Below are 25,279 nucleotides of genomic sequence, written 5' to 3' on the forward strand. Positions count from 1 at the left end.
CCAACTTCATTTAAAGGCCATCTGCCAATGTGGATGCTAACACTCTCCTTGGCTCCCATACACCCTCTTCCAAAACACCCTCTGCAAGACCGGTGGGCTTTCAAAGCGGAGGCAAGAAAGCAAAGACCATGGCAGTGAATGGACCATGTCTCTTCCTACTCAGCACCTCCTTGGCCCCTTACTTCCACTTCTTACCAAGGAGAAAACAATGGAGCTGAAAGAGCCCACAAAAGTCTTCCTTTCCCCTGGTTGTATCTGCCCCTCCCCGTGGCCTGATACGTCCAGGGAGGGAGCAAGCAAGTAAGTGAGCAAGTGCATTGGTTATCTGGAAGCTGGCAGGATGTGTTCCGAGCTCCCACCCCTAGCCCTGAGCAGATCGTACTTACTTTGCACGGCATGCTTATGATGGTCTTTAGCAACTTCTCCACCTCATTAAGCCTGGTCTCTATATCGTGGGCATCCTTTATGGCCACCAGTCCTAGAATTGAGACAGAAAGCCTAAAGTCAAAAAAACAAAAACAAAAACAAAACCCAGACCAGGAAATGTGCTCCTAAACTAAATATAGAACAACAGATATCCCCATGACAAGGAGGCCACGGCCCAGTGTTCCCCCTCCACCTAAGATGTCTGGGAGTATTTATTCAGCCCTACTCTGAAAGCCCTGCTCTCAACCTCATTTTTTTTAATTTTTTTTTATTTTTTAAAGATTTTATTTATTTATGTGACAGAGAGAGACACAGCGAGAGAGGGAACACAAGCAGGGGGAGTGGGAGAGGGAGAAGCAGACTTCCCGCTGAGCAGAGAGCCCGATGCGGGGCTCGATCCCAGGACCCTGGGATCATGACTTGAGCCGAAGGCAGACGCTTATCGACTGAGCCACCCAGGCGCCCCTCTCAACCTCATTTTAAGTTTCAGTGACCCAGTGAATGATTTACATGTGTGCTAGGGTGGATGATGCCCCCCCACACACAAAAGGAGAAGTCTGGCAGGCTGGGGACAGTGGAATGAGTGGGGAAGGCAGGTATAAGCCAGGGATCAAAGTCCCCTCTGAATGGGACAGTCTGGGCCAGCCCCGTGAACAGCCTGGACAAGCTGGGGAGGTGGCCCACACCCACACGGTGGAAGGGCTTGCTCAGCTAGCCTCAGCTCACCTCACCACAGAGCATATGTAAATGGAGCCCATTTTTAGACGAGTCATTTAAATGCTTGGGTTTGGAAGGGGGAAAGTCAGATCTTCACCCAGAAAAAGAACCAAAGTGGGTATGACTCACAGTATTTCAGGAATCTGAACATCTACCCTCGTTACACATAACAGGGGCCCGAGTGGCTGTTGGGAAGGAGAGACTTTTGTTTGCAAACTACGACAGCTGGTGGCCTGGAGCCCTGGGTGTGCTTCCGTCTCCCGTGAGCAGGAAAGAACCCGGGTCTCCTCGTTTCGGTTTCTACACATCAGCGTCCTAGGGATGCGGGAATGACATTCCCCAGGACACTGGCCTCTTGTCCATACTTCATGCCACCCAGCATGACGATCCCCACGAGCCACGACCAAACCAGGCGCTGGGGTCATCCCAGAACTATGATCAGTTGCTGAGTCTAAGGTTCTCAGTTCTGGCTTGGTTTGGTTTTGCAGGAGAAAGGCTTGGTTTTTAGGCAATTCATCGACTGAGCCTACAGAAGTCATCGAGTTAATTTCCTAAACTACATGATTGAACACAGTCCCTGGAACCAGGGGCAGCCCCAAACACAGGGCGAGGACACGTCTGAACGCCCGCGTTGTCGCGGGGGGATCCTTCAAGCAGCCTGAGTCCCGGCCAAGGCCAGGAATGGTCTCCCAACTTCCTAAAAGCACAGACCGCCTCGGGTGTCAGAGGGGCTTGTCTGGGCCTGTCCGCGGGCCAGGTGGCCAGCCAGCAGCTGGTCAGGGGGCAGGAGCCCAAGGCGGCTGGCTGGGCCGTGGCTCACCTGCTGAGCAACCTGGGGCCTCTGTCCACATGGCCCAGGCACACACCCCAGCAGTCACCGGAGAAAGGGACCGGGCCTTCTCTACCTTCTCCCCTCTTCCTTGGGTTACCAGGCCCCACCACACCCCCCTGCACATTCTGGAGAGCAGAGAAAAGAAAGGAAAGAGTGCCAGATGCTCAGGATGCTTCTTCCCCAGGCCCTGAATTCCTTGCTTGGAAATACACACACACACACACACACACACACACACACACACACGCGTGCGTGCATGCTTTGCACAAAAATGCTTTCATCTTCTGCTTGCTACAAGGGAGTCTACACAGGAAAGATGCCCAATGCAAAACCCTCTGGAAAATTGTTTTTAAAGAGAGGACAATTAAATAAATCGTCCCCACCGAACGCTTCTTTATTCTAGGACGAACAAAACTATTATTCAAGTTCAACTTTCATTACCTCTAGAATACAAGTTTTAAATGAATCAAGTTGATGACACGGTGGTTGTACTTTTATATTCTGTAGGTACATCTGGAGGAAGATTAGCCTCTTAGATGATCAATGCATGCAGCATATGTATACCCATTTTATAGGATATAAATCATAATTGAACAATCTTAAGCTAGTAGATTTATAATTCTTGCATTTTTGCCTTAGTGACATATTTTTGGATACATCTTTGATTTAACTAATGTTCAGCCCACAGTTGGGTTTATAACCTCAATATATAGAGTCAGATAAATACATTCTGCTCTATATTGATCTTTTTTTTTTTTTAGGATGGCTTGATTTAGCAAATAAAACAGGACACCAAGTTAAATATGAATATCAGATAAGCAGTGAATAATGCAATAGTACGGATAGACTTCTATTAAAAAATTATTCACTGTTTTTTTTTTTTAATATTTTATTTATTTATTTGAGAGAGAGAATGAGAGACAGAGAGCACAAGAGGGAAGAGGGTCAGAGGGAGAAGCAGACCCCCCGCCGAGCAGGGAGCCCGATGCGGGACTCGATCTCGGGACTCCAGGATCATGACCTGAGCCGAAGGCAGTTGCTTAACCAACTGAGCCACCCAGGCGCCCCAAATTATTCACCGTTTATCTGAAATGCAAACTTAACTTGGTGTTCTGTATTTTATCTGGCAGCCCTATCTTCCTGGTAGGATATTCTATTTTCCAGAACGAAGTATAAAAAGGCTAGAAGTACCCTCCCTGATCGACCCCAGCCCACCTTATAACCAGCTCTGTGCCCTGAGACTCCCCATACCCTTCTGCCAACCTCAAAGGTCCGCAGTACCCAAACACAACCCCCTGCCCTCCCCACCCCTCCAGGCTCACAGGTGGGAGCATCGCACCCATCCCTTAAGGGCTGGGCGCATGCCATCTGTTCTGTGAAGCCTTCCGCACATTCGAAGAGGGAACTCGAGCTGCCTCTGGTCTCCCAGAGAACTTTCCTGACCTCTGCAGTATTCACTGCTCAGCATTGTGACTGCTCCTGGGCCCGCGGGTCTCCCCAAGCCCACCGTGTGCAAACCTGAGGGGAGCAGGTGCCTCTGTTCCTCTCACTGTTATTGGCAGCCAGCACAGGGCCTGACTCATGCAGGGGTTTCGATGTTTACTGGCTGTTTGTTGATTGATTAAAGTTGCAGAAGAGGGCACAGAAGTCGAACATTAGTGATTTCCGCGGGTGTGCTCCACCTTGCCCCGTAGGACAGTAACCCTAACTCGTGCTTCTCAGCACCATGCTCAGCCAGCCTCCCACCAGAACCTGCTGCCAACAAGCTCGAGGTCACAGGCCTGACAGCCAAGTGGCATCGTGTGTCAGTCATCAGCCATGCCGGCTTGATTTTATTTGTGGAAGTGTGCAGAACCATACCGCTTCCTTTGGCCTGTCTTTATGTTCCTGAACGCCAGCCAGATGGTACTCCTTGGAAATGTAAACATGCCCCCAAACAAAAGGAGGCTCTGGAAATTTAACCAGGCAAAGGAAGATGCCGGAATCCCTCACTGAAAGAACAGAAATGACAGGTGACTGCTTTTTAGCTGGGTCATACTTTATCATTTGCTTCTCCATCCTGGCTTCCCGGGTGACAATCAAGCTGACAATGTGGATCAGCTTCCTTACGATGCTGTCCTCCTTTCTCTAAGGAAAGGCATCCACCGGGCGACAACCAGCACTGGCCTCTTCCCCAGCAGGGGCCTCAGCTAATCAAAGGCAGAGGGATTCAGGAAATGATGGATCCAGCTGAACGCTGTGAAACCCGCCTAACAGCAACAGATACCTCAGCCCACCACCAACCAGAGCTCAGAGCGCAGCTAGCCCCCCAACACCCCACACACGGGCATGAAAGAATCACTACCCTCCAAGTGGCTCCCCGCAGCCTAGCCTTTCCCTTCACTCTGGGGCCCCGGACATCACCCTTCTCAATGGTTTTAAAAGTGCCTCCCATCAAAAGATGGCTACCTTACATGTGTTAGGAAAATATTTTTAAGAAAGACAAACCCACAATGGCCACAGTGCAAATATGAACTAAATCTTCATTTTAAAATTTCATATGCACAGGGGTTCCTTCCTTCAGACTTCTCGGTTTCATAATGGGTGGAAAATTTAGACACCTACGGCAAGACCCGAAATGATTATAAATTCTCAAAACGTGACAGCGCTGAAAGGTGAAGTTGCGAACAGAACATGCATGTGGGACATTGTATTACTTTTCAGGGGCAGGTGGCAAGAACCGAGCTCACGAAGGACTGCTACCCCAAACAGATTATACGTACTGGGGTTTCCTTCTACCCTACCTGCTGTCTTTTTCCTTTGTGACCCAACAGCTTTGGTTTTTAATGGCTGGTAAAGCTTCTCCAAATAGGAACTGTTTACAGTAAATAATACTTTTAAAACTTATTTTCAAAAATAGGCTTAAATACAATAAATACTTTTGGCTTTTATGTTCCAAATATTGCGGATGGAATGAGAATTGTGTGGGGATCTTGTCTGACTCCGTTTTCCTATCTGTGATGGTAATAACAAAAACTGTAGGCTGGCAAATGGTTGTGATGCTGCACAGTTGAACAGAAAAACTAGCGCATCTATTGGTTATGAGACTGTCATTCCAGAAGTAGCCAGCAGGGAGTGCTAGCACTCTGTGGAACCAACTGGGTTTAGCGTAGACGTAGACTCAGAAGACTTCACAGCCCCTGGAAATTTTTCTAATTTCTGATAAAGCATAATCACTAATATAACCTCCATTTGTAAAATTTCACTCTACCCAGTTTGTGATGTGGAAATTTTAACCAGATTAGCCTCAAACAAGTAAAGATTTGAATCCGAAAGACAGATAACACATGATTACATACCAATTACGGTGTGCTGATTTAAATATATTTGGGGGCCAAAAATCAGCCTAGAGCAGCCAGGGTGCCCGCCCTTTCTTTCTAAACTACTTTAGCATTGAAAATTGAGAAACTAAAATGTGATTCTGTCATTTTCAGAATTAGCTTTTTTATTTTCTTTTTAAAGATTATTTATTTATTTGACAGAGAGAGGGAGCTCAAGCAGGGGGAGCGGCAGAAGGAGAGGGAGAAGCAGACTCCCTGCTGAGCAGGGAGCCAGACATGGGGCTCAATCCCAGGACCCTGGGATCATGACCTGAGCTGAAGGCAGATGCTTAACTTACTGAGCCACCCAGGTGCCCCCAGGATTACCTTCTTTATGCAAACACAAACACCTGACTTATTCTTGGAACCGAAACTGAACATGCTGGAGTCAGCACAAAGACTTATCAGTGAGAACAAACTTAAATAAACCAGTTTCCTAACCTCAGAAACCCTGGGTCCAAAGTCCCACATTTTCAGTAAGTGGAGGCTTTGGGATGAACACCTCTGGTAACTGTGCCAGGCTTCCTCCACGGCTGGACTCTGGAGGTCGGAATCTAACCTGAGTGCCTTCTGCCATCATTCCTGAAATAAAGACAAGGTGCCTCTTGGATCAATTGGTACGGAAGAATGTCCTTTTCAAAGCACATTAAGAAGTGCCCATTACCCCCAAGAACACATCTCTTAGAGGAGACTCACACAATAGTGCCCTAGGGAAATTTTCTGTAAAGCGAACTTTCAAATTGAGTCAAATAATAAATTAGGTTTAAAGATTTCCTTCTCCATTTAATAAATGTGTCCATCAGCACACCGTACAGCAAGGCAGATGGCTCCAGTGAGGCGAGGAATGCAGGGTCATCTTGCATGCATAAGAAATAGGTATTCTTTAAAGGTGGCCCGTAATAAGAATTTTAGAAATATTTTAAATCTTCTAGGGAAATTATCAATGCTGATTTCCTAAGTACTGTTTTCTAAATAGGTAGCCGACATTCAAGAAGTGGAAAGTAAGAAATGATGTTCTTGAGAGCATAAGGGAGCTGGTTCTTCAGTGCACACTTAAGTGTCCCAGTGGGAGTCCTAACTCCCAGGGAGCCCGTGGTTCCTCTACTCTAGGCAGGTCTCCCCGTTCCATGTGTGGGGTGTCACGTAGCATTTCTGGAAGGACAGAAAGCCCGTTCCCCCTCGCTCCCGGCGAGGCTCACCCTCCTACCCTCCCTGCATTAGGTTGCCCACTTTGGCTATGCTCACGCCCAGCTGTAACAGGTGGGAGCTGCTGGGTATTAATTTCTCCTCTGCATCTTTCCGAGAATGAAAAGCAGGGCAGAGAAAAGAGCAGGAAGACATAGAAGAGGCAGAGAAGAAACAGCACTTCCCAGAGGATCCAAGAAGGGGCTCAGAGGAGAAGATCCTCCTTTCTCTGCTTCTTCCTGCACCTAGGAGGTGCCCCCTTGAATGATGTGTTCTTTAATCAGCAGGAGAGAAAGAGTGCCAGACTCCAACATACTGCCCTTCCCCACTCCCTCCTTTCCTGCGCCTCTTCATTATCCTCTCCCAATAAAAGCACAATTCCCTTACTGAACTTCCCACTTAATGCATTTAGAAGCCACTCCCGCAGCTAGTCTGTCCTGGAACATCAAAGGTATTTAGGGCACACCATCGCCTGCTAGGCTTGCAAAACAGGAAGCACGCATTCACCCACTCATCCTAAACTACCCAGTGGCTCCCACTCGGTGCCGGGCACCCTATCGCGTGGCGGGGGGGACGGGGCTGGAAAGACAGATGGACCCCGGGCTCCCCAAGAGCTTTCCTGCTAGCCAGGGCAAACACTGACCACAAAGAGCAGGGTGTCACCTGGGGGGCCAGGAAGACTCACAGCAGGGGGACCACCCTCGCCAGGGTCAGAGGTCTGAAGGGTGAGCAGATACAGGGGCCCAGGGAGGGAGGAGAGGAGCAGGGAGTGGGGTCAGGAAGTGTGGAGGCCCTAAGGAGGCCTGACAAACTACATTAAGGGGTTTACCCACAGTGGGCACTGGGGCGTCTTGGCTTCCCATGTAGGCTCTGCTCACAGGAACTCTACCCACATGGCAGTTGTATTTCTTCGAGTAATATATATATAGTCACCCTAAGCTTCCACAGTAATCTCTGCCTTGTGAAATTGCCCCCTGGAGCACAGTCCCCAAACCTGACCCCTGCCAAGCACCAAATTCTAGTTTCTGGATCGGCAAAGCCACAGGCCTCGTCCGCAGGGGTCCCACTGAGGTATGTAACGGTAGTGGCCCCCTTTGTGGGCTCCCTCTTTTAACCTGGGCAGGGGCTGTCACCATTCCTGCCTCCTAGGGACCCGAGGATGGGGTGGGGGGGTTCCCCGGGGAGAGGATGCGGTCAGGAGCAGCAGGTGGGGCGCTAGACCCACACTCGCCCATCTGGACGACTCTCGGTGAGGATGCTGTGTGTCCGAGAGCAAAGCGCAGAAGCTCTAGGGACCCGTGCTGAGTCCAAAGCCCGCAGCTCTCAGGTCTCAGGTGTCCAGCCCGGTTCTGTGGCTGTCAGCGCTTGGGCCCTCCAGCAGCCCTGCTGGGATATCATCATGCGATTTCATCAATCAGGCACCCGGGACTTGGGGAGCTAAGCGACGGCCTGAAGTCACTGCACAGTAGCAGAGGACAGAGCAGGCCTCTGTGTGCTTCCAGAGCCTTCCACACTCAGCCTGAGCCTCCCACACGGGGACCGTGAGATATCCCCAGGGGAGCCACTACGACCCTGACCCCTCCCACCTGGCCCCGGTGTCCCCAGGTGAGTCCCCAGTCTTGCAGGGCCTGGAGGATTTTCTCCCGCAGGAAGCAGGATGGGCTTCTGCTGGGATTAAGATACTCTATGTAAAAGTTTTAATCACATGTTATTCCTTCCCTCCTCCCTCTCTACCCTCTGTCCAATTACTGCTCATCAGATTTTTCCTGCTGATTCTAAGTTACGTATCGGCAAAGCGTGATTAAGATGTTTTGTTCTTACAACAAATACGAAAGCTTGCCAGTATAAATTAGCCACAGAGCTAGGTGGCTCCGTTCACGGTCATGACTCGATTTGGGGGGGCGGGTGAGGAGGGCAGCCTGGAGGTGTCTGTCCGGAGAATCGCATCATCCAGCACGTGGGTCTGTGCTGTTATCACTGAAGAGAGGCCACAGTCCGGCCAGCAGAGAATGGTGTACAGCCCCTCGGCCCTGCGTCGCCCCCCCACCCCCGCCCCTCAAGGAGAGGATGCAGATCAGGTCATCCTGGGAGCTTCTCAGCCTGTTCCAGGACATGGGGACTATTTTGTAGTGATGACAACCAAAAGTGTCCAGTGGATACCTAGTGTCACCCAAGAAAGTAAAAGTGAACACAAATACCAATAAAAAGGGACTTCAGGGGACCAGCAACACCAACCACCGGTCCAGACGCGCTCCTCAGTTTACTATTTCCGCACTCCCTCCCCAGGACGGCACGAGGGGGCCCAGGGCAGCGGAGTCTACCGTGAGGCCACACGGGGCAAATGCATGTGGGGCTCATACTCACTACCAGCCTGTCCTCCCTGTCCCGAATCCCACCGCACTCCATGCTGAGCTTCGCTGAGAAGTGGCAAACTGATCAAATCCCCATTATTTCACTTGCGAGGTGCTGTCACCTTCCACTGGCATTCAGATCTACCCTCTCCTTGACTCTTCACCACACAGGAACATCCTTCGCCTTTTGGAAAAGTGTTTGTAGAAACAGCAGAGACACATGAGGCCCAGACTTGTTTTAGAAGGGAAGGGGACCCGTGTCCCTGCAGGCCAGCCCGAGGGCAGCCAGGAGGCCACCAGGAGGCTCGAGAAGCAGGCCAAGTTTCTCCCCCGGAATTTGGTGGAAAGTAACCGTGACCTAGAAGCAAGCCACCTAACCACCTGTGTCAGTTTCTGGCTGGCTCCTTCTCTAGCTGAGAGGTGAGGTCGGGTCACCTGGGGTCCCCCGGCACAGTCCGAGATCTGATGGGATGAGATCACAGGACCAAGAACCAATTCAGCCTTGTGGCCACTTGCAGAAAAAGGAGAGGGCCCCGGAGCACCAGGAAAGGAAATGGCAACAAAGCCCGGTGCACATTGGGGAAGCAAGATAAAACAGAAGGCAGAGAGAGGAGAGCAGGCTAAGTGGGGGCGGACAGGGGGTTGTTGGACTGGGACGGCATGCTGCCCCCGGGGCCTGGGAAAAGCGCACGCACCACGGATCTAGAAGAGCTTCAAAAATACATCTGTGAATCAGAAATCCCCAAATCCCCGTGGGAAGTGAAAGCTACCCCTGTCCGAAGGGGCAGGATGCCCTAAAGTGAAGCAATGCAGGGGCTGGGGGATGGGGAGCAGTGTCGGAGGCAAAGGGTAGAGCCACACCCAGCAGGCAGGAACAGAGCTTCTCCCCTGCAGTCCATGTGAGAATAAGTGGGCAGGCTCAGGGCCTGGGAGCATGGTCTGGGCTGTGGGAGCTGGGCAAGCAAATCTGCATCCAGCCCTTTCTGGTTCTCTCCTGGATGCCTTAACTCCGGTCCTCAGAATCTCAAATCTAAGACCACACCATTTACGTGTATGCAGGTAGATTAATGTCCTTGGTGATAAAGGTGAACATGGACCTGGACGCTAGCACCACACCCAGGCCCTCAATGACCCGACCTTACTTGGAGAAAATGCTAAAATACCACATTCAAGCTGGGGCCCTCCACCAGCCCTCCTGCAGGCTCCTCCACCCCTCCCAGTGAACGGCAAGTTCCACTTCTCAGGCTGAAAGCTGTAGCAGGCCCTGACCCTCCTTTACTCCCACATCGGGTCCCTCAGGAAATCTCCTGCCTCTCCCTGTCAGACACATCAGTGTTTGACCACTTCTCGCACCTGCTCTGCTGCACCTGTCCCCCATCTCACTGCCTCCGCCGCGTCCCCCTCCAGTCTTTCTCAGCACAGCAGCTCAGATCTGCCCACTCCCTCCTCCCTGATCACCTACTCTCCACATCCTTCTCCCCGCTCCAGCCATGATGGCCTCCCCCTCCTCCCTCCTGGAAGCCACCAGTCCTATGCTGGCCTCAGGGCCTTTGCTCTTGCTCTTGTGCTGCCTAGAATGCTTGCTTCCCTAGGTATTGACAAAGTGGCTTGTTCCCTTCCTTCCTTCAGGTCTGGACTCAAAGGTCACTTCCTTTGAGACTTTCTGGAGAACCTCATCTGAAAGTTAACTCCTCCCCCTAGAAGTCATAGCCCCTTTCCTTGCTTCCTTTTTTCCTTCTGAATGTTTATCACTATCTAACATATGATTTATTTATCTTTGTTTATGTTTGGATTTCTCCCAACCACAATATGAGAATCACGAGGGCAGGAATTTTTGGGGGGTCTCTTTTGATCACTGCCGTGTCTCCACCACCTAGAACGATGCCTGGTACATAGCAAGCACCCAGCAGATACTCACTGCAAGAATGAATATGAAACCAAAATGTTGGATTTCACAGTAATCAAGAGTCAAAGATCACCTGACTACTTGGGAAATAGGATCTCTTGCTGGAGTGGTGACCAGGATGGCTCAGACTTCACAAGGCCTGAAATTGGTGCTATTAAAAAAAAAAAAAAATCAAAATAGTCAAAGAGCCCCAAACAGTCAGTCAGAGAGTCTGCATGTTTATGTTTTAATGTGTAAACCTTCTCAGATGTAAGAGACGGAACAGGCAGGAGACCCTGACCACGGTCAGGAAACCCAGACCACGTAAGTATTATGCGGAGGGAATTCTGGTTCAAGACTCAGCCCCACTGGTGTAGGGTGTAGAAAAACCAAAAGGAACCCCTTGGTCACTCAGAGATAATATCCACAGGAAGCAGCTATCTCCATCTCTTTGGGTTGGGGCACCAGAAAGGATGGGTGAGTACCTCAGATCCAGAGGAAGAAGAGGGTGAGGTGGGAAGCCAGGACTCTAAGAGAAAAGGATGGAGGAGGACAGAAGCAGGCGAGTCCTGAGGTCAGCCTTGCCCAAGAGAAGGCCAGGAAGGTAAGTGAGTGAGCGAGGTCCCCCCACTCGTGCAGGGCCCGAAGCACCTTTAGACGTGCGTCACTGTGAAACATTCAAGGCCATGGACGGTCCCCGAGCCTAACACCACAGTGTGTGTGCCAAAGGGAAAGAAAAGCACATTCTCTCCACATAAACACCCTCCCCCACTGCAAGACTTGAGGGACTAAGAAAAAGGGCTCAGCAACCCTTTAAAATCGGAGGGGGAGATGAACCATGAGAGACTATGGGCTCCAAGAAACAAACTGAGGGTTCTAGAGAGGAGGGGGTGGGGGGACAGGTTAGCCTGGTGATGGGCATTAAGGAGGGCACGTTCTGCATGGAGCACTGGGTGTTATATGCAAACAAGGAAGCGTGGAACACTGCATCAAAAACTAATGATGTAATGTCTGGTGATTAACATAATATAATAAAATTAAATTAAATTTTAAAAAAACCCCAAAAATGCCAGTGGGGGCTCAGGCTTTCATGCCCCGTGAGGGTGTTCAGTCAGACATTTATAAGAGCTACCAGCTTGTTGCAGCACGAGCTCCGAAACCCAGACCTGCTCACAAAGCTTGTTAATAAAAGTAGAGGGCACAAATCTAACCCAGCCCAGGAGGATTTCAATAAATTTCAAGCGAGGGAATCTGATGGGGAATTACACTGAGGAAACCTGACATTTCCCATACAACACATGCATCCGCTTGCCTTTTGTATTTACAGTTTGTATATCCAGACAATCTTTTTATTCAGATAATAAATCCGCATGGAAGTCAGGTAGAATCTTCTCTTACGTTACTATTATGTATTTGATTCAGTGAACAATTTCCCTGGACTTAAAAGAATCTAAGAAAGTAAAAGGGCTTCCCCTGGGATTCCACAACAAAACTCAAGGGGTGCCCTGGGGCAGCACCAGCTTGCCTCCATGCAGAGAATCAAGGACCGGGACAAAGAATTAAGGTCATCCCTTCCTCTGGCCCCACGTCCCCCATCTCCTCCCCTCCAGGGGGTGCTGGCCCAGCCCTCACAGAGGTCTCCGCTGAACAGGACTCCAGCCCAGGCAAAGGGGGCCAACAGTTCCAGTATAAAGCCCTTTCCACCCAATCACTGGTCCTCATCCTCAGCACCTCCCCACCCCCCCTCTCCACCAGCAGCACGGCTAACACCCAGAACTAGTTTCTCCCTCCTTCAGATACTTGAGCAGCTCTCCTGTCCCTCCGAATCTTCTTTTCTCCCTGCTAATCCCTCTCTTCCTAAACCTGTCTTCACTCTCTCTTCAGAGACACTCTCTGTGACTACACTTCAGGAACCCAGAACTGAGCCAGCACAACTAGCATGAGCCATGAGCACAGGCGGGTCGGAGCCAGGGTGTGTGCAAGGCAGGTCGGGCGTCTCACACTCACCACCCTTCTGCTCCAGGCAAGTCTATTTCACTACCAGATCCCAGAGCTTCCCCAATGGCTACAGCCCTTGCCTGGAGCCGCTGATGCTGAGGCTAACAGTAACAACTAGTATGGATGGAGGGCTTACTTACTATTACGAGACACTCTACTATGCATTTTAATCCTCACCAAAAAGAAAAAAAAAAAGTAGGACTATTACTCTGTTACAGGGGAGGAGCCCAATTCCAGCCCAACTGCCCGCCTGGGGTCCCAGCTGAGCTGTGGCACCTGACCGGAGTGAGACCTGGCAAGGACAGGGAAGGGCACATGCCTCGGCCAGCCCTCAGGGGCTCTAATTTGTTAATGGCCAGCCTTGTTCCAGAAACGATGTAAGTCACTGAATTAACCATTGTTCCTTCATGCAAGCTTTCCTGATTTGGGCATTCATTTGTTTAAAAACTACAACATACACACCCAAATAGCAAAGCCAAGGAAAACTGCTGCCATGCTTGAAATGACACTCAACTATCTCTGGAATGGCAATAAATGTGAGAATCTGGGGAGCAACAAGAAGCGTGAAAGGCAGGCCATCTCACTCAGGGCCTTCAAACTCGCTGGCTTTGGGAGCCTTTCCAAATGATGTGTCTGCCAGAGGATGTGTCATGAGAACTGAGCTAATTATCCATATAATTCACACACTGGGGCGGAGGATCAGCAGGAGGAAGTAGAGGTTATCTTCAGACCTCAGGCAGACCAGCAGCTAAGGAGACTTGTTTGCACCACCCTGGACTTCAGCAGATGCCCCCCAAAGGTGCCACCAGGTCTGTTTAGAAGACTGTGGAAAGGAAGGCCTCTAGGTGAAGTGTGACCATTTTTTCCGAGCTGCAGGTGGTCACAGCGAGTGGCGGGGGGAAGGACTGCTCAGAGCCCTACATACTTCCCGGGCCCCTTCTCCCCCAGCCTTCTCCCGCCCCTCCCCCTTCTGGGCTCAACTTCAGCCTCTCTCACGCGCTTCCTTCCCTCTTCCAGCCGCCTCTCCTCCCGGCCTCCAAAGAGCAGCCGGTGGGATGGGCGTCAGCCTGGAGTAGGAAATGGGAAGCCACAGCAGTTCTTTGAGAACTCGAGTCCCCATGAGCCTGCGCAGTCACAGGGCCAGGGAGGAGACGGGCCGCAGTTCATCAAACCCCAGTGCAGTCCCACCCCAGGGGTGGGGACCTGGGCTCTGTCCCCTGCCGTCGGCAGCAGGGAGGCCCCTCCGGACGAGTGACAGAAGGCTGCGTGGCACCTCGGACTCGGGCTCCTCTGTCGCGGGAGACCACAGGCGCAGCCCCTTCCAGCGGAGCACTCCGAGGGGGGAGGCTGCCAGACAAGACGCGACCCCAATCGGACACTGTTGTTAACTCTTCCCAAACATTTCACCAGCCCTCTCCTGTCGCTTTCGGGGCGGGGCAGGGGTCACAGCCGGCCCTCCCGAGGGTGAGGAGGGAGGGAGGCCGCCACTCCGGAGCAGGGGCTGGGTTGAGAGACCTGGGGGTCACCCCGACACTGGTCGCTGTACTGGTCAGTGACTCGTCCTTGGGGACAGTCGGGGCGCCCGTCTTGCCCATCTCCGCCTGGAGGGCCTCAGGGCTCCAAGAGCTGGCTCCTCGTCCTCCGACCACTGCCGCCCTGGGCGCCCTTCATTTGGGGGCGCAGATTTAAGCGTCCCCCGTCTCGTGCCAGGGACGGAGGGGAAAGCCGCAATCTCGGCTTCAGTAACTGCCCCTCCAGCCTGCATTGCACTGTAAAACGACCTCGCAACCACATCTCCCCGTAAGACTCCATCCGAGGCGCCCCCCCGTCCTCTCCCCCCCCCCCCGGTGCCCGCGGCCCCCGAACCTTGCCGCAGCGGCACGCGCGCTAGCTCCGGCCGGTCCTCGGGGAAGGCGTCGCGGAGGCGCTGCCACAGGCGGCCGAGGTCCGCGAAGCTGCGGTGCAGGTAGAGCACGCTGCGGTCCGACCACTCGGTGCGGATCTCGAAGAACTCCTCCTCGTCGCCGCGCCGGCTGACGATGAGCCTGCGGATGCCGTTCACCCAGCAGCCACGCACGAACATGTTCACAAGCGAGGTGCCCTCAAACACCGCCGAGGCCATGCCGCGGGCCGCGCATGCCCCCGCCTCCGGGGGCGCCTTCGGCCCCCGCCCGCTCTCCGGCCCGCTCGCCGGGCCGGGGGTCTGCCTGAGGTCTGCCGGGAACCGGGATCGGGCCGGGATCTGTCCCGGGCCGGGGTGCGTCCGACGTCTCCGGGGCCGGGATCGGGCCGCCGCCGTGTGCCTGCGGTCTGCCCGGGACCGGGGTCTCTCCGGGGTCAGGGTCCGTCCGAGGTCTGTCGGGAGCCGGGAGCCGGGCCCCGGCCGGGGTCTGCCTGCGGTCTGCCCGGGGCCGGAATCCGGCCGGAGTCCGCCGGGAGCCGCGGTCCGTCCGAGGTCTGTCCGGAGCCGGGGTCCGTCTGGCGGCTGTCAAGGACCGGAGTCCGTCGTGACCCGGGTCTGTCCGGGGTCCGCCCCCGGCCTCCGCGCGCACTCGCGGGGAAGCGCGGCGACAAGTCGGTCGGGCCGGGCCGAGCTGCGTCTTTATAAGGCACTTCCCATCGCGGGCGGCGCGGTCGTCGACGTCGAGGCCGCCACCGCCGCCGCCTTCCTCCCTCCTCCGGGTGAGCGGACGCGCCGCGGGCTGCGAGCGGAGGGGGTGGCCTGGCCCGCCGCGCCCCGCGCCGCCCACGCGAAGCCCGCGCTGCTGGGGCCGCCGGCACCCCCGGCCGCCGGGAGCCGGCCCGAAACCCGAGCGCCGGGCCCCGCCTCCGCGCGCCCCGCCTCCGCGCCCCCCGCCCGGACCCAGACCGCCCCCGCCGCTTCCTTCCCCTCCCGGCCCCAGAGCCGCCGGCCCGTGACTGGACGAGGAGCTGGGAAGGGAGGGGGGGGCGGGCCTGCGCTCCCGGCGTTCTCGGGGCAGACTTTCTTCTCTTCCGTTTCTCGCTCCTCCGCAACCCTCGGCCTGGGGGCTGCGCGCCCTGCCCCGCCGGCGACAGCGAAGGAAACTGCACGGGGGTCGGGGCCGGGGACCGGGGCTGGGCGGAGCGCGAGGGAGGCTGCGGTGCGGCGGGGTCCAGACGCGCCGGGCGTCGGGACAGTTGCTCTCGCCCTAGTCTCTGCACCGTCGCCCACCCACCCCGGCTTGGGCCGGGGGCATGGGCTGGGCACCGAGGTCCGCTCGCCCCGCGTTCGCCCCGCGCTCAGCGTCCCCTCTCCGCCCGGTGTCCACTCCCCGCCCCGCGTCCCCCCCCGCGCATTCCAGTCGTGCCACACACAGCCCGGACACCCGCTGCAGACAGACCGGGACGCGGCGGGACACACAGACAGGGAACGGGCGTCCATTAGGACTTGGCCAGCCGAACAAGCGGTGGCCCTCCAACAGGAGAGGGGCTTCCCCTCCTCCTCCCCCTGCCAGGAAGTGGGACAAACCTTGGTGGGAAAGGAGTCTCCTGGGAAAGAGCCCCCCCGGAGTGAGCTGGGGCCCTTTGTGAGTCTGGGATTTCGGAAGTCGAACTGGGGAAACTGCCCACCTTGGAAACTGGGATTTATAGCAGCCGTGATTCACAGCCTATTTTTTAGGCTGTTCCTAATTGGAAGATAATTTCAAGCGATAATTTAAGAATTGGAAGTTTCAGAAGTGTCTCCTGTGACCTCACATCGCCCTAGGCAGGGGTGGGAGAGCCAGGGCTAGGCCCCCTTCAGCGCCTTGCAGAGTTCTAGAAAGCACAGAGAGCCCACCTAGGGCACAGAAACGTTAGAGGTTGAGGGCAGGTTGCTGGTCACTTGACTCAATCCAGCCTGAGATATGTCCCCCTTCCCACCTCCCCCCATTCCCCCTCCCTCCGCTTCCCATCACCGCCACCAGGTTTTATTCAGACTGCTCCAGCGACTTGAGGTATTCTATCTTCACCGTTCACCATCTAGGTTTATCTTTATCTCCCTGTGCTGGTTTTGGTCCCCGTTTGCTGTGTAAACTGGGAGAAGAAGGACTTTTCGGCAATTTGGCATGCCCTGCCCCCAACGTGGTGGCAGTCAGTAAGTGTGGTGCGACTGATAGGCTGACCGTGGGAGTCTGCCCTGTGTACTGAGGGGCCTGAGGGCAGAGGCTCAAGGAGCCACGCAGGGCTGCGTTCCACCTTCCTCAACAAAGCCCCATTGAGGCCTCCCTCGCAGCCACCCTCCCAGGACACACATCCTTTAGCTCTCCGGGCCACTGGGCTCAACAGCCATCGCTAGGACTTTAAAGGCCAGAATTAAGGTGCTTTTACACATTCTGTAACATCTTTCCTAGGAACAATCAGGTCTGGGGTCCCCCATTGCCAAGGAGACCTAACTTTGTGAAACTGCCCCTCAGTCTGTGCCAGGCATTCCTGGTCACCAAAGAGAAGAAAGTATTTTCCTATCAGTGGTGTTTGTTTGAAGAGACCCAGAAGGAGAGAAAACCAGTTGCCCAAGTAGAAATAACAACTGCCCCAAAGCCACGAATAATTACAGAAATTCAGGTTAAAACACAATGAACTATTTTTCATCCATTGCATTGATACAGATTTCTAAAAATCTATTAGGAAAAATTATCCTAAATCTGAAAAGAAGGCCAAGAGGATGTTCACCGCCTCTCAATGTATGTCCTTTCAAAGTTACCGGGCATTATTTTAAAGCCCAAGGATTACTTAATTTTCTAGGAGAATGTACCGTTGTTTGATGTTGCTATTTACTATTAATGAAAGGGTAAGACTCTGTAGGGTTATATATTAACGTGTAGATTTGTGCTTGATGGAGATGCAAATAATTTTTGCCCCAGAGATAACTTCACAGTTTATCATTTATTGCCCTGTAGGACATTAACCATTTTTATATCTAGTCTAGCAATCTTATTTTAATATATTTTAAGGATGATATAAACCTTTTTCTCCAAATGGTCGTTGAGTCAGCTTTGTCATCTTACAAATTTTCACATTAATTAATGAGGGGAATAAAATTTCTGACACATGTTCATGCCATATTTGTAGAAACATTTGACAGTCACATTTAACTTTTGAAAATTATACTTGGGCAAGTCTGACAACAACAAGAATTTTTGCAGGATTATGGACAGATTTTTGGGTGCATCAGTTGGAGCAGGCTCTTTGGAAAGCAGTTTAGCAGTGGTTGTTAAAATTGAAAATGTGAATGACCTGTCACCCAACAACTGCTAGGATTCAATCCTAGAGAAGCATTTCCACATAAGCACCGACAGAAAGGTACCAAGACACTCATCATTGTAGTGTTTGTCACAGTAAGACATTGGAAAGAACTTCAATGTTCATCAAAAGTGGGGTGAATAAATTAGTAACACAACAGAATACTATATAGCTGTGAAAAATGGATCAGTTATAAAAGTATGGATAGATCTCAGAAACAAGATGACTGATGGGTATAGCATAGGAATAAAGATATATATATAACAAAACAGTACTAAATTTGTAAATATACCTGCCAAATTCATAAAGGTAACCTTTGGGGTGATGAATGAGTCCAGATGCGAGGGTGTCAAGAACATTTATCTATAATGTTCTTATATACATTTCTGAATTACATGAATGTGCAAACTGTGTAATTTTTAAAAAGGACATGGGTGCTGTGGGAGGCTGGAAGTCCATAGCCAGAGTGCTCCCGAGTGCTCACTTCTGGGTGGTGGGAATAATCGTTAATAAAATTTCCTTCTTTAAAAAAAAAAAAAAGATTTTATTTATTTATTTATTTGAGAGTGAGAGAGAGCACGAGCGAGGTGGGGGGGTGGGCAAAGGGAGAGGGGGAAGCAGATTCCCCACTGAGCAGGGAGCCCAACCCAGGACTCGATGCCAGGACCCTGAGATCATGACCTGAGCCAAACGTAGATGCTTAACCGACTGAGCCACCCAGGCGCCCCGAGATTTCCTTCTTAGTATTTCTCTGTTACTTAAATATTATCTAATGATGATGATGAAAAAAATCTCGGAAACAAGTACCAAAACTTCTGACTCCTGGTCCTGCCCAGCCCCTGACGGACTCCAGCTGTTGAATCTCAAACTGCTCACTTGAACTTTCTTGTCCTGGACTTTCCTTTCTGTGAATTAGGAATTGTAAACAAGAACTTTGAAAAGCCCATGTCTGCCACAAGAACAAATAACGTGGTAGATGGCAGAAAGTGTGTCGTGGACGCCTTTGCGGGCCTGTGGGTTATAAATGTGAGGACCAGACACAGAGGAGGAGGAGCGGTTTCAGGCTGTAAATGAAGCTGAGTAGCCCGCTCAGGGCCTGTGCTGACGTGATAGAATGTGAAACGGAAAACAAAGAGGAGCTCTTGGGTTCACCTGCGCATCTTCCCAGCCTGGTGCAGAGTTACACAGGTACAAGAGAGGGAGAGCCGTGGTGTAGGTGAGAGCCTGGGAAACCCGATACGTCCATCCGATTAATAAGAGTCAATAAAATTCAAGGCCTTTACTTTTGAAGTGATGTTTGTTTCTCTGTTTCTCTTTTTTTTTTCTTAAGATTTTATATATTTGAGAGAGAGAGAGAGAGAGAGCGTGCACACAAGCAGGGGGGAGGGGCAGAAGGAGAGGGAGAAGCTCCTCCCAGCTGAGTAGGGAGCCGGACTCCGGACTCAATCCCGGAACCTTGGGATCATGACCTGAGCCGAAGGCAGACGCTTAACCGACTGAGTCACCCAGGTACCTCTCTGTTTCTCTTCTGCATTTGCTTTGTTTTGGCTTGTTGTTGTTGTTGTTTTGTTTTGCTTTGTTTTAAGTTCTATCCTTTCTAGACCTCACCATTAACAGAAAAACTGTGCAGAGGTTGGTAGCCACTTCTCTGGGTGGCCCTCTGTGTCACACTCCTTCTGCATCCAACAACACCATAGGAAGCTGGGGGCTCACGCCAGAAAGTGAGATGGGGGTGGGGGAGGCAGTCCTGGCCCCAGGGCAGCCCTAACCCCACAGGTTCCACCATGTCTAACCCCCCCTCCTAACACTCGACATCCACCAGTATGCAAAATCACAGCTAAAGAGTCTTTTTTCGTCACTGCTGCTTGGGATGCCTTTGATAAACTGTTCACATCAGCACCAGGATTTACTTTTCAGTTTCACCTCCCCAGTTCCAGACACGGTAAGGAAATTCGGGGAGCATCCTGCAGACCATAGCTCTTCTCTGTTTTTCTTCAAAAGAAGAGCAGTGGGAGGGCCTACAGCTCTGAACATTTGCAGTACATTAACTGATCTGATCCTCCCAACAGCCCCCAGCGACAGGGGGTGGGGAGGATAAGGGTCCCTTGGCCGATGAGGAAACTGAAGGCTCCAAGAGGATCTAAAGTGGTGCCAACCCATAGCTAGCCCCAAACTGAGGGTCTCCCTTGCTCATCCCACCAGCCTCTGTCTGGCCTTGGTCCATCCGCATTGGCCTGCCTTCACCATCTCCAAGTGCCAGGCGCCTCTACCCAGCGCCCACTCACGGGCCCGACAGGACTTCCCCATGCCCTCCACCACCTGCCTTGGCCTGCTGATTCCCACTCACCCTTTCAACCAGTGCTTCTCAAACCCTAATGTGCCTATGAATCCCCGGGGAGCTTGTTGAGAAAGAGATCTTGATTCATTAGGTCTGGATGGGCCTGAGAGTCTGCATCTCTGACAACTGCCCAGGAGACGCCAGTGTTCACCGTCCGCAGGCCCCTCCGGGTAGCAAGCCTAATTCTAGCATAAACCAGACAAAGTGAGTCTAGGAAATGTCAGGAGACACCGTTGTACCATTTCATAATGCCTGCCTTGATTCCTAATCGTAACTAAATGTTAGTCATGTTTTCCTGGAGAGAATGTAATCTCCCTGGGGACAGGGACGAAGTATAACTGTCTCGTTCATATTTGCGTACCCAACGCCCAGCACAGGGCCTGGCACCTGAGGAATGCTCACTCAATACCTGTGGAATGACTGAACGAGCCAGAGAGCCAACACCGTTCTTCCCACCAAAATGCCATCCCTTGATTTCTGACAATTAGACATTTGGGAAGTGTCATCATGTATCATCAAACCCCGGGCATCGAACCATTTTAAAAAGGGACAGACCAAATTGTTCATGATGACAATCTCTCAGGAATGGGATTTTATTTTCTTGTGTGCACTTTTATGTTTTCCAGATTTCATGCAGCAATCAGGCATAACTTCAGTAAATTGAAGGTCATTTAAAAGTTGAAGTTCATCTAAGCAGATTCTTTCTTGTACTGTGTACGTGGTCACCTCTCCTTTGTCACTGCAGACACTCAGCTAGCTGTGCTCCTAGTGTATCCGTTTCCTGACTACGAAGGAAGGTCAGACTGCAGATGAGTACTGGGAGGCTTGCTCAGGCCTCAAATCTCTCTGAATCTGTCTTTTTATCCATATAGTCCCTCTCACCCTTGTTACCCCCAAGGGATCTTAATCTTATTAGTATAGTGGTGAAGGAAAAAATTCTCCCTCTCTCTTTTGAGGTCTTCCAGCTGGACTAAGAATTAAAATTACATGAGCAAATTAGCAGAAGAAAAACCCCCGACGTTTTATTAAATGTGCATGGAGGCCCAATAATAAAATTCTGTTTTTAAACAAAGAGACAATAAATCTGTGAGGAATTGACAAGACAAAGAAAACTTAACTTTGGGAGCTTTAATTAGTAAGAATTTTTTTTTTTTAAGATTTATTTATTTGAGAGAGGGAGAGAGAGAGAGTGCTCACGAGTGGGGGGGAGGGGCAGAGGGAGAGGGAGAAGCAGACTCCCTGCCGAACACAAAACCCGAGCTCAATCCCAGGACCCCGGGATCATGACCTGAACTGAAGTCAGATGCTTAACTGACTGAGCCACCCAGGCGCCCCATAATCAGCAAGACATTCTAAACAGAATTTGGGCTGGGCAGTAAATTAGTAAAACGTAACAAGTGTTCTTTATACAGTCTTCTCAGCCCTGAATTCCCTCTCTCTGGAGGTAAGGATGTCTCTTTACCTTCTGGTATAGGGAGGGTACCTCTCCCATCGGAGATTTATTTCCGTCGCTACTGCCAAGGTGCTTGCCTAAAGTTGCCATTTTTGAGCAGGACACTCTGAAAAATCAGTGAAAACCCAAGACTGTTTAAGACTATCAGCTTTTAGGGCACCTGAGTGTTTCGGTTAAGCATCTGCTTTTGGCTCAGGTCATGATCTCAGGGTCCTGGGATTGAGTCCTGAGTTGGATTCTGTGCTCAGCAGGGAGCCTGCTTGTCTGCTTGTCCCTCTCCTTCTCCCTCTGCACCCCCGCCCCGGGCTCCTGCTCTCTCTGTCTCTCTCTCAAATAAATAAACAAAATCTTGAAAAAAAAAGGGGGGGGCTATCAGCGTTAGTCACAGCACTAAATAATCCCATTAGTAAAGCCTGATGGAGTTCACACTTTTTAGTTACTGGCATTCAGTAAATATTCTTAGATGATAACCTGTGTGAGGTGATTCAGCAAATAGCCTGTGGACAGGCAAAATATTTGTACCTCTTCCTCCGACCCGCTCTGTTTTACCCAACGGTACAAATGCATGAATATATGAGATGATTTAACATGATTTTCTGGTTTGAAGATAAATGCTGTTTTCACATTTATTAGCTCATTGAAACATCCACTCAAGCTGTTTTCTATAGGCTACCCTGAGCAGAATTAGTAAGCCAGTTTGTGGAAACTATACAGGAAACATAAGGAAAGTTTCAAGATCAAAGTGGGAATATTAATGGATGGACATTGTAGCCTGAGATGCAGTTACTGCCCGTAATATTTATACGAGGGCTATCTATTATATTAGGGCAGATGTCAGGCCTCTTTGAAGGGCTAGATTAAATAAAGGATCATGGTTACTACTAGGATTCTGTATTCTGAATAGAAATAACATTTCCGTGCCTGAACTTTGTTCTTACCGTTTTGAGCCAACATCGCTGCTCATATTAACCAGCAATGTTAGCCCCAAACAGGTAATATAATTTTAAAATCTCTACTGTTTAGGTAGATAATATAGAGATATAGATATGTATTGTTTGAGTCCACGAAAGATTTAAGATGACTTGCCAAATTATATATACAATAAAAAATGCATGAATTACAACTGAAAGCCTAAAAAAATATGGTAGAAGAGAAAAAGGAGCAAAGGAGATTTGTTACACAGATACACAGGCCACAGAACCTTATTCGGTTACCAAATGTGGATTGTAAATGGCTTCCAATCTCAGAGTTAAACTCCAAAATGCAGCCTGTCCTCCAAGCCCCCTACAGGACATGCGGCATCACCCTATGCCCCCGGACCCCTACCCCCCAGCCCTGCAGCTTATCCCCTGCCATTCTCCCCCTCCCTCAGTCTGCTCCCCCACAGATAAGCCAGGCAGACCACTGCAGTCCTTCAGTTACTGCTGCCTGGGCATGAAGCTGCCCATGTCCTCCCCGAGGGCTCCCTCCCTCCCTGGTCTCTACCCAAATCTACCCCCTTATCCGAGGGGCCCGCCCCGGCCACCCTACCAAAAAACCATGAGGCTTCCGCCCATCACTAGCCCCTTCTGGTGTTTTCTTTTTCTTCAGAGCACACCACATGATCTGTCCCCTCCCTGGCAGGTAAAACTTGTGAGAGCTATGGATGGCTAAGGTTCTGACTCTGGCCAGGGACAGAGTGCGGGCATTTTGTACATGAGAGAAGGTCCATCCTACTATCTGATGCTCAGTTGGTACTTTTTTTTTTTTTCAAAGCGCATGGATATGCTCTCAATCAACAGGACAGATTTCTTGTCTGGATCTGGTTAATCCTCATAACTGTGATGTCTCCGGAGCATTCCAGCTCTACATGGTTGTAGGGCAAGGAGGATCTGCCGCTAAAATTGCCTGTAGCCCAGAAGCTGCTTTACTGTGTGAACAAAAGAACGGTCAAGACCCTGGGGTTGTCTACCCTCGGGCGGGGCCGTGGTGACTTGGGTCTGGGAGAATTTCAAAGCAGCATGTAGTAATTGCTTAATGTCTGTACATACAGACAGATAACCAACATGGATTATCAGTGATCCCACCAGGCTGACTTCATTGTCAAATAAAAGATGCCTTCAGGTAATTGAGTTTGGAGTATGTTTACCACAAATGAGAATTTGGGTATTAGAACAGTCTCATAAGCCACGCTTTCTGCCAACAGCGTGAACTGAGTGTTGATAAGGTCACCTCTGGTACATCAAAACAAATCTCTATAATGAGCATAAAGAATAAGTGTTAGACCATTGGAAAAAGACTATGCACAGGATATTAAATGGTATTCCAGAATTTTTGTTTATTCTCGTAAGTGTAATAATGGTATTTTGTAATGAAAATATCCTTGTTTTTAGGCTCTGCATGCCATAGTCCTTAGTAATGATGTGACATAATGTTAAAAATTAGCTTTCAGTTGGCTCCACAATAAATACATAAATGGATGGATAGATGAAGTGAATACAGCAAAATGTTAATAATTATTGAATCCAAGTAAAGGATTGCAGTCCTTTATTACACTATTTTATTCTTTCAACTTTTTTGAATATTTGAAAATTTTCACAAGAAAAAATCGGAGAGGGAGAATATATTTTCATTTCTACTCCTTTATAGTACCCGGATAATCTAAATGTGATTTCAAATCAGTAAGTCATAAATTAACAAGAAGAGAGGGGAAAGTCCTGTTTTCTTGCCTTGAGAAACCATTTATTTCTGCTGATATTCTTAAAGTGATATTAAGGCTCAGATTGTGTATAAGCATCAGTGGGCAAGGATTTTTATCAAGCACATTAAAATTAGTCCCAGAGTAGTTCCTATTCGCTGAGTTAAAAGTCAAGGAAAAAGCACAAACAATCCGGCACCTTGTGTGTAACTTACAGTTATGCATGAGGTGATGAAGAGAGTGGGGACAGCCATATTTCAAGGCTCCTTAGTCCCGAGACACCCAGGCTTGTTGGGTGTCCTACACCACCATCACCGTAGGACACAAGAATCCTCCCCCCAAATTAAGTCCAGAATATTGCATTTTATACCCAAGTTCCCCAAGTTAGATATTCAACAGACTTTAATAGAATCATTTCACCTGCTAGCTAAAAGGGACTTTAATGATCATTTCACTGTAGTGAATGTTGATTGTACAATTATTAAAGCTTCTGAGGGTAGAAACATTGCCCTGAATGCACCTGCATTAGTTGAATGACATAACAGAGAGACTCTAGATTGGTACTGGGTAAACATTTTCTTCTATGAGTGAATGAAAAGGAGATTGGGGCACTTTAGGCTCATTCAGGAAATTATGGGGAAAGAGTTGGGTCAAGTTTACTCCATTTGATATGTGCTCATATCTGTCTACCCAACACCTTGTCCATTTAGTGCCTTTTCAATCTAACACATCAGCCATGAGCCATGTAGGTGAGGTGAGCAAGGGCTCCTACTCAAGAAGAAGAGATCTTCTAAAAAGATTAGATTGACTCAATTTC

At 50.5% G+C, this 25,279-nt stretch overlaps 1 protein-coding gene and 1 long non-coding RNA gene across 5 annotated transcripts in view; one reads left to right on the top strand and one right to left on the bottom strand.

The window, feature by feature from the left end:
• The window catches only part of PXDC1 (PX domain containing 1), a 28,825-nt gene extending 13,267 nt beyond the window's left edge, over positions 1-15,558 (bottom strand). For 3 of the 4 annotated variants that reach the window (XM_036081484.2, XM_036081483.2, XM_036081482.2), the window contains exons 1-2: positions 14,620-15,556; positions 387-478 (exon numbers count right to left, since the gene is read on the bottom strand). In XM_036081484.2, the coding sequence (XP_035937377.1) occupies positions 387-478; positions 14,620-14,875 (348 nt within the window). In that variant the 5' untranslated portion in view covers positions 14,876-15,556. Of the gene's footprint in view, positions 1-386; positions 479-14,619 lie in introns of all 4 variants that reach the window. The other variant, XM_078055639.1, reaches the window with a different exon arrangement.
• Positions 15,559-18,616: 3,058 nt separating this feature from the next.
• On the top strand, positions 18,617-23,892 carry LOC118528856 (uncharacterized). Its single transcript, XR_004913828.2, has 4 exons — positions 18,617-19,182; positions 19,325-19,503; positions 20,959-21,129; positions 23,541-23,892. It is a non-coding gene; the product is annotated as an uncharacterized LOC118528856 (long non-coding RNA).
• Positions 23,893-25,279: the final 1,387 nt, after the last annotated feature.

This window comes from Halichoerus grypus, chromosome 9 (assembly GCF_964656455.1).
Source record: "Halichoerus grypus chromosome 9, mHalGry1.hap1.1, whole genome shotgun sequence".
Lineage (NCBI taxonomy): Eukaryota > Metazoa > Chordata > Mammalia > Carnivora > Phocidae > Halichoerus > Halichoerus grypus.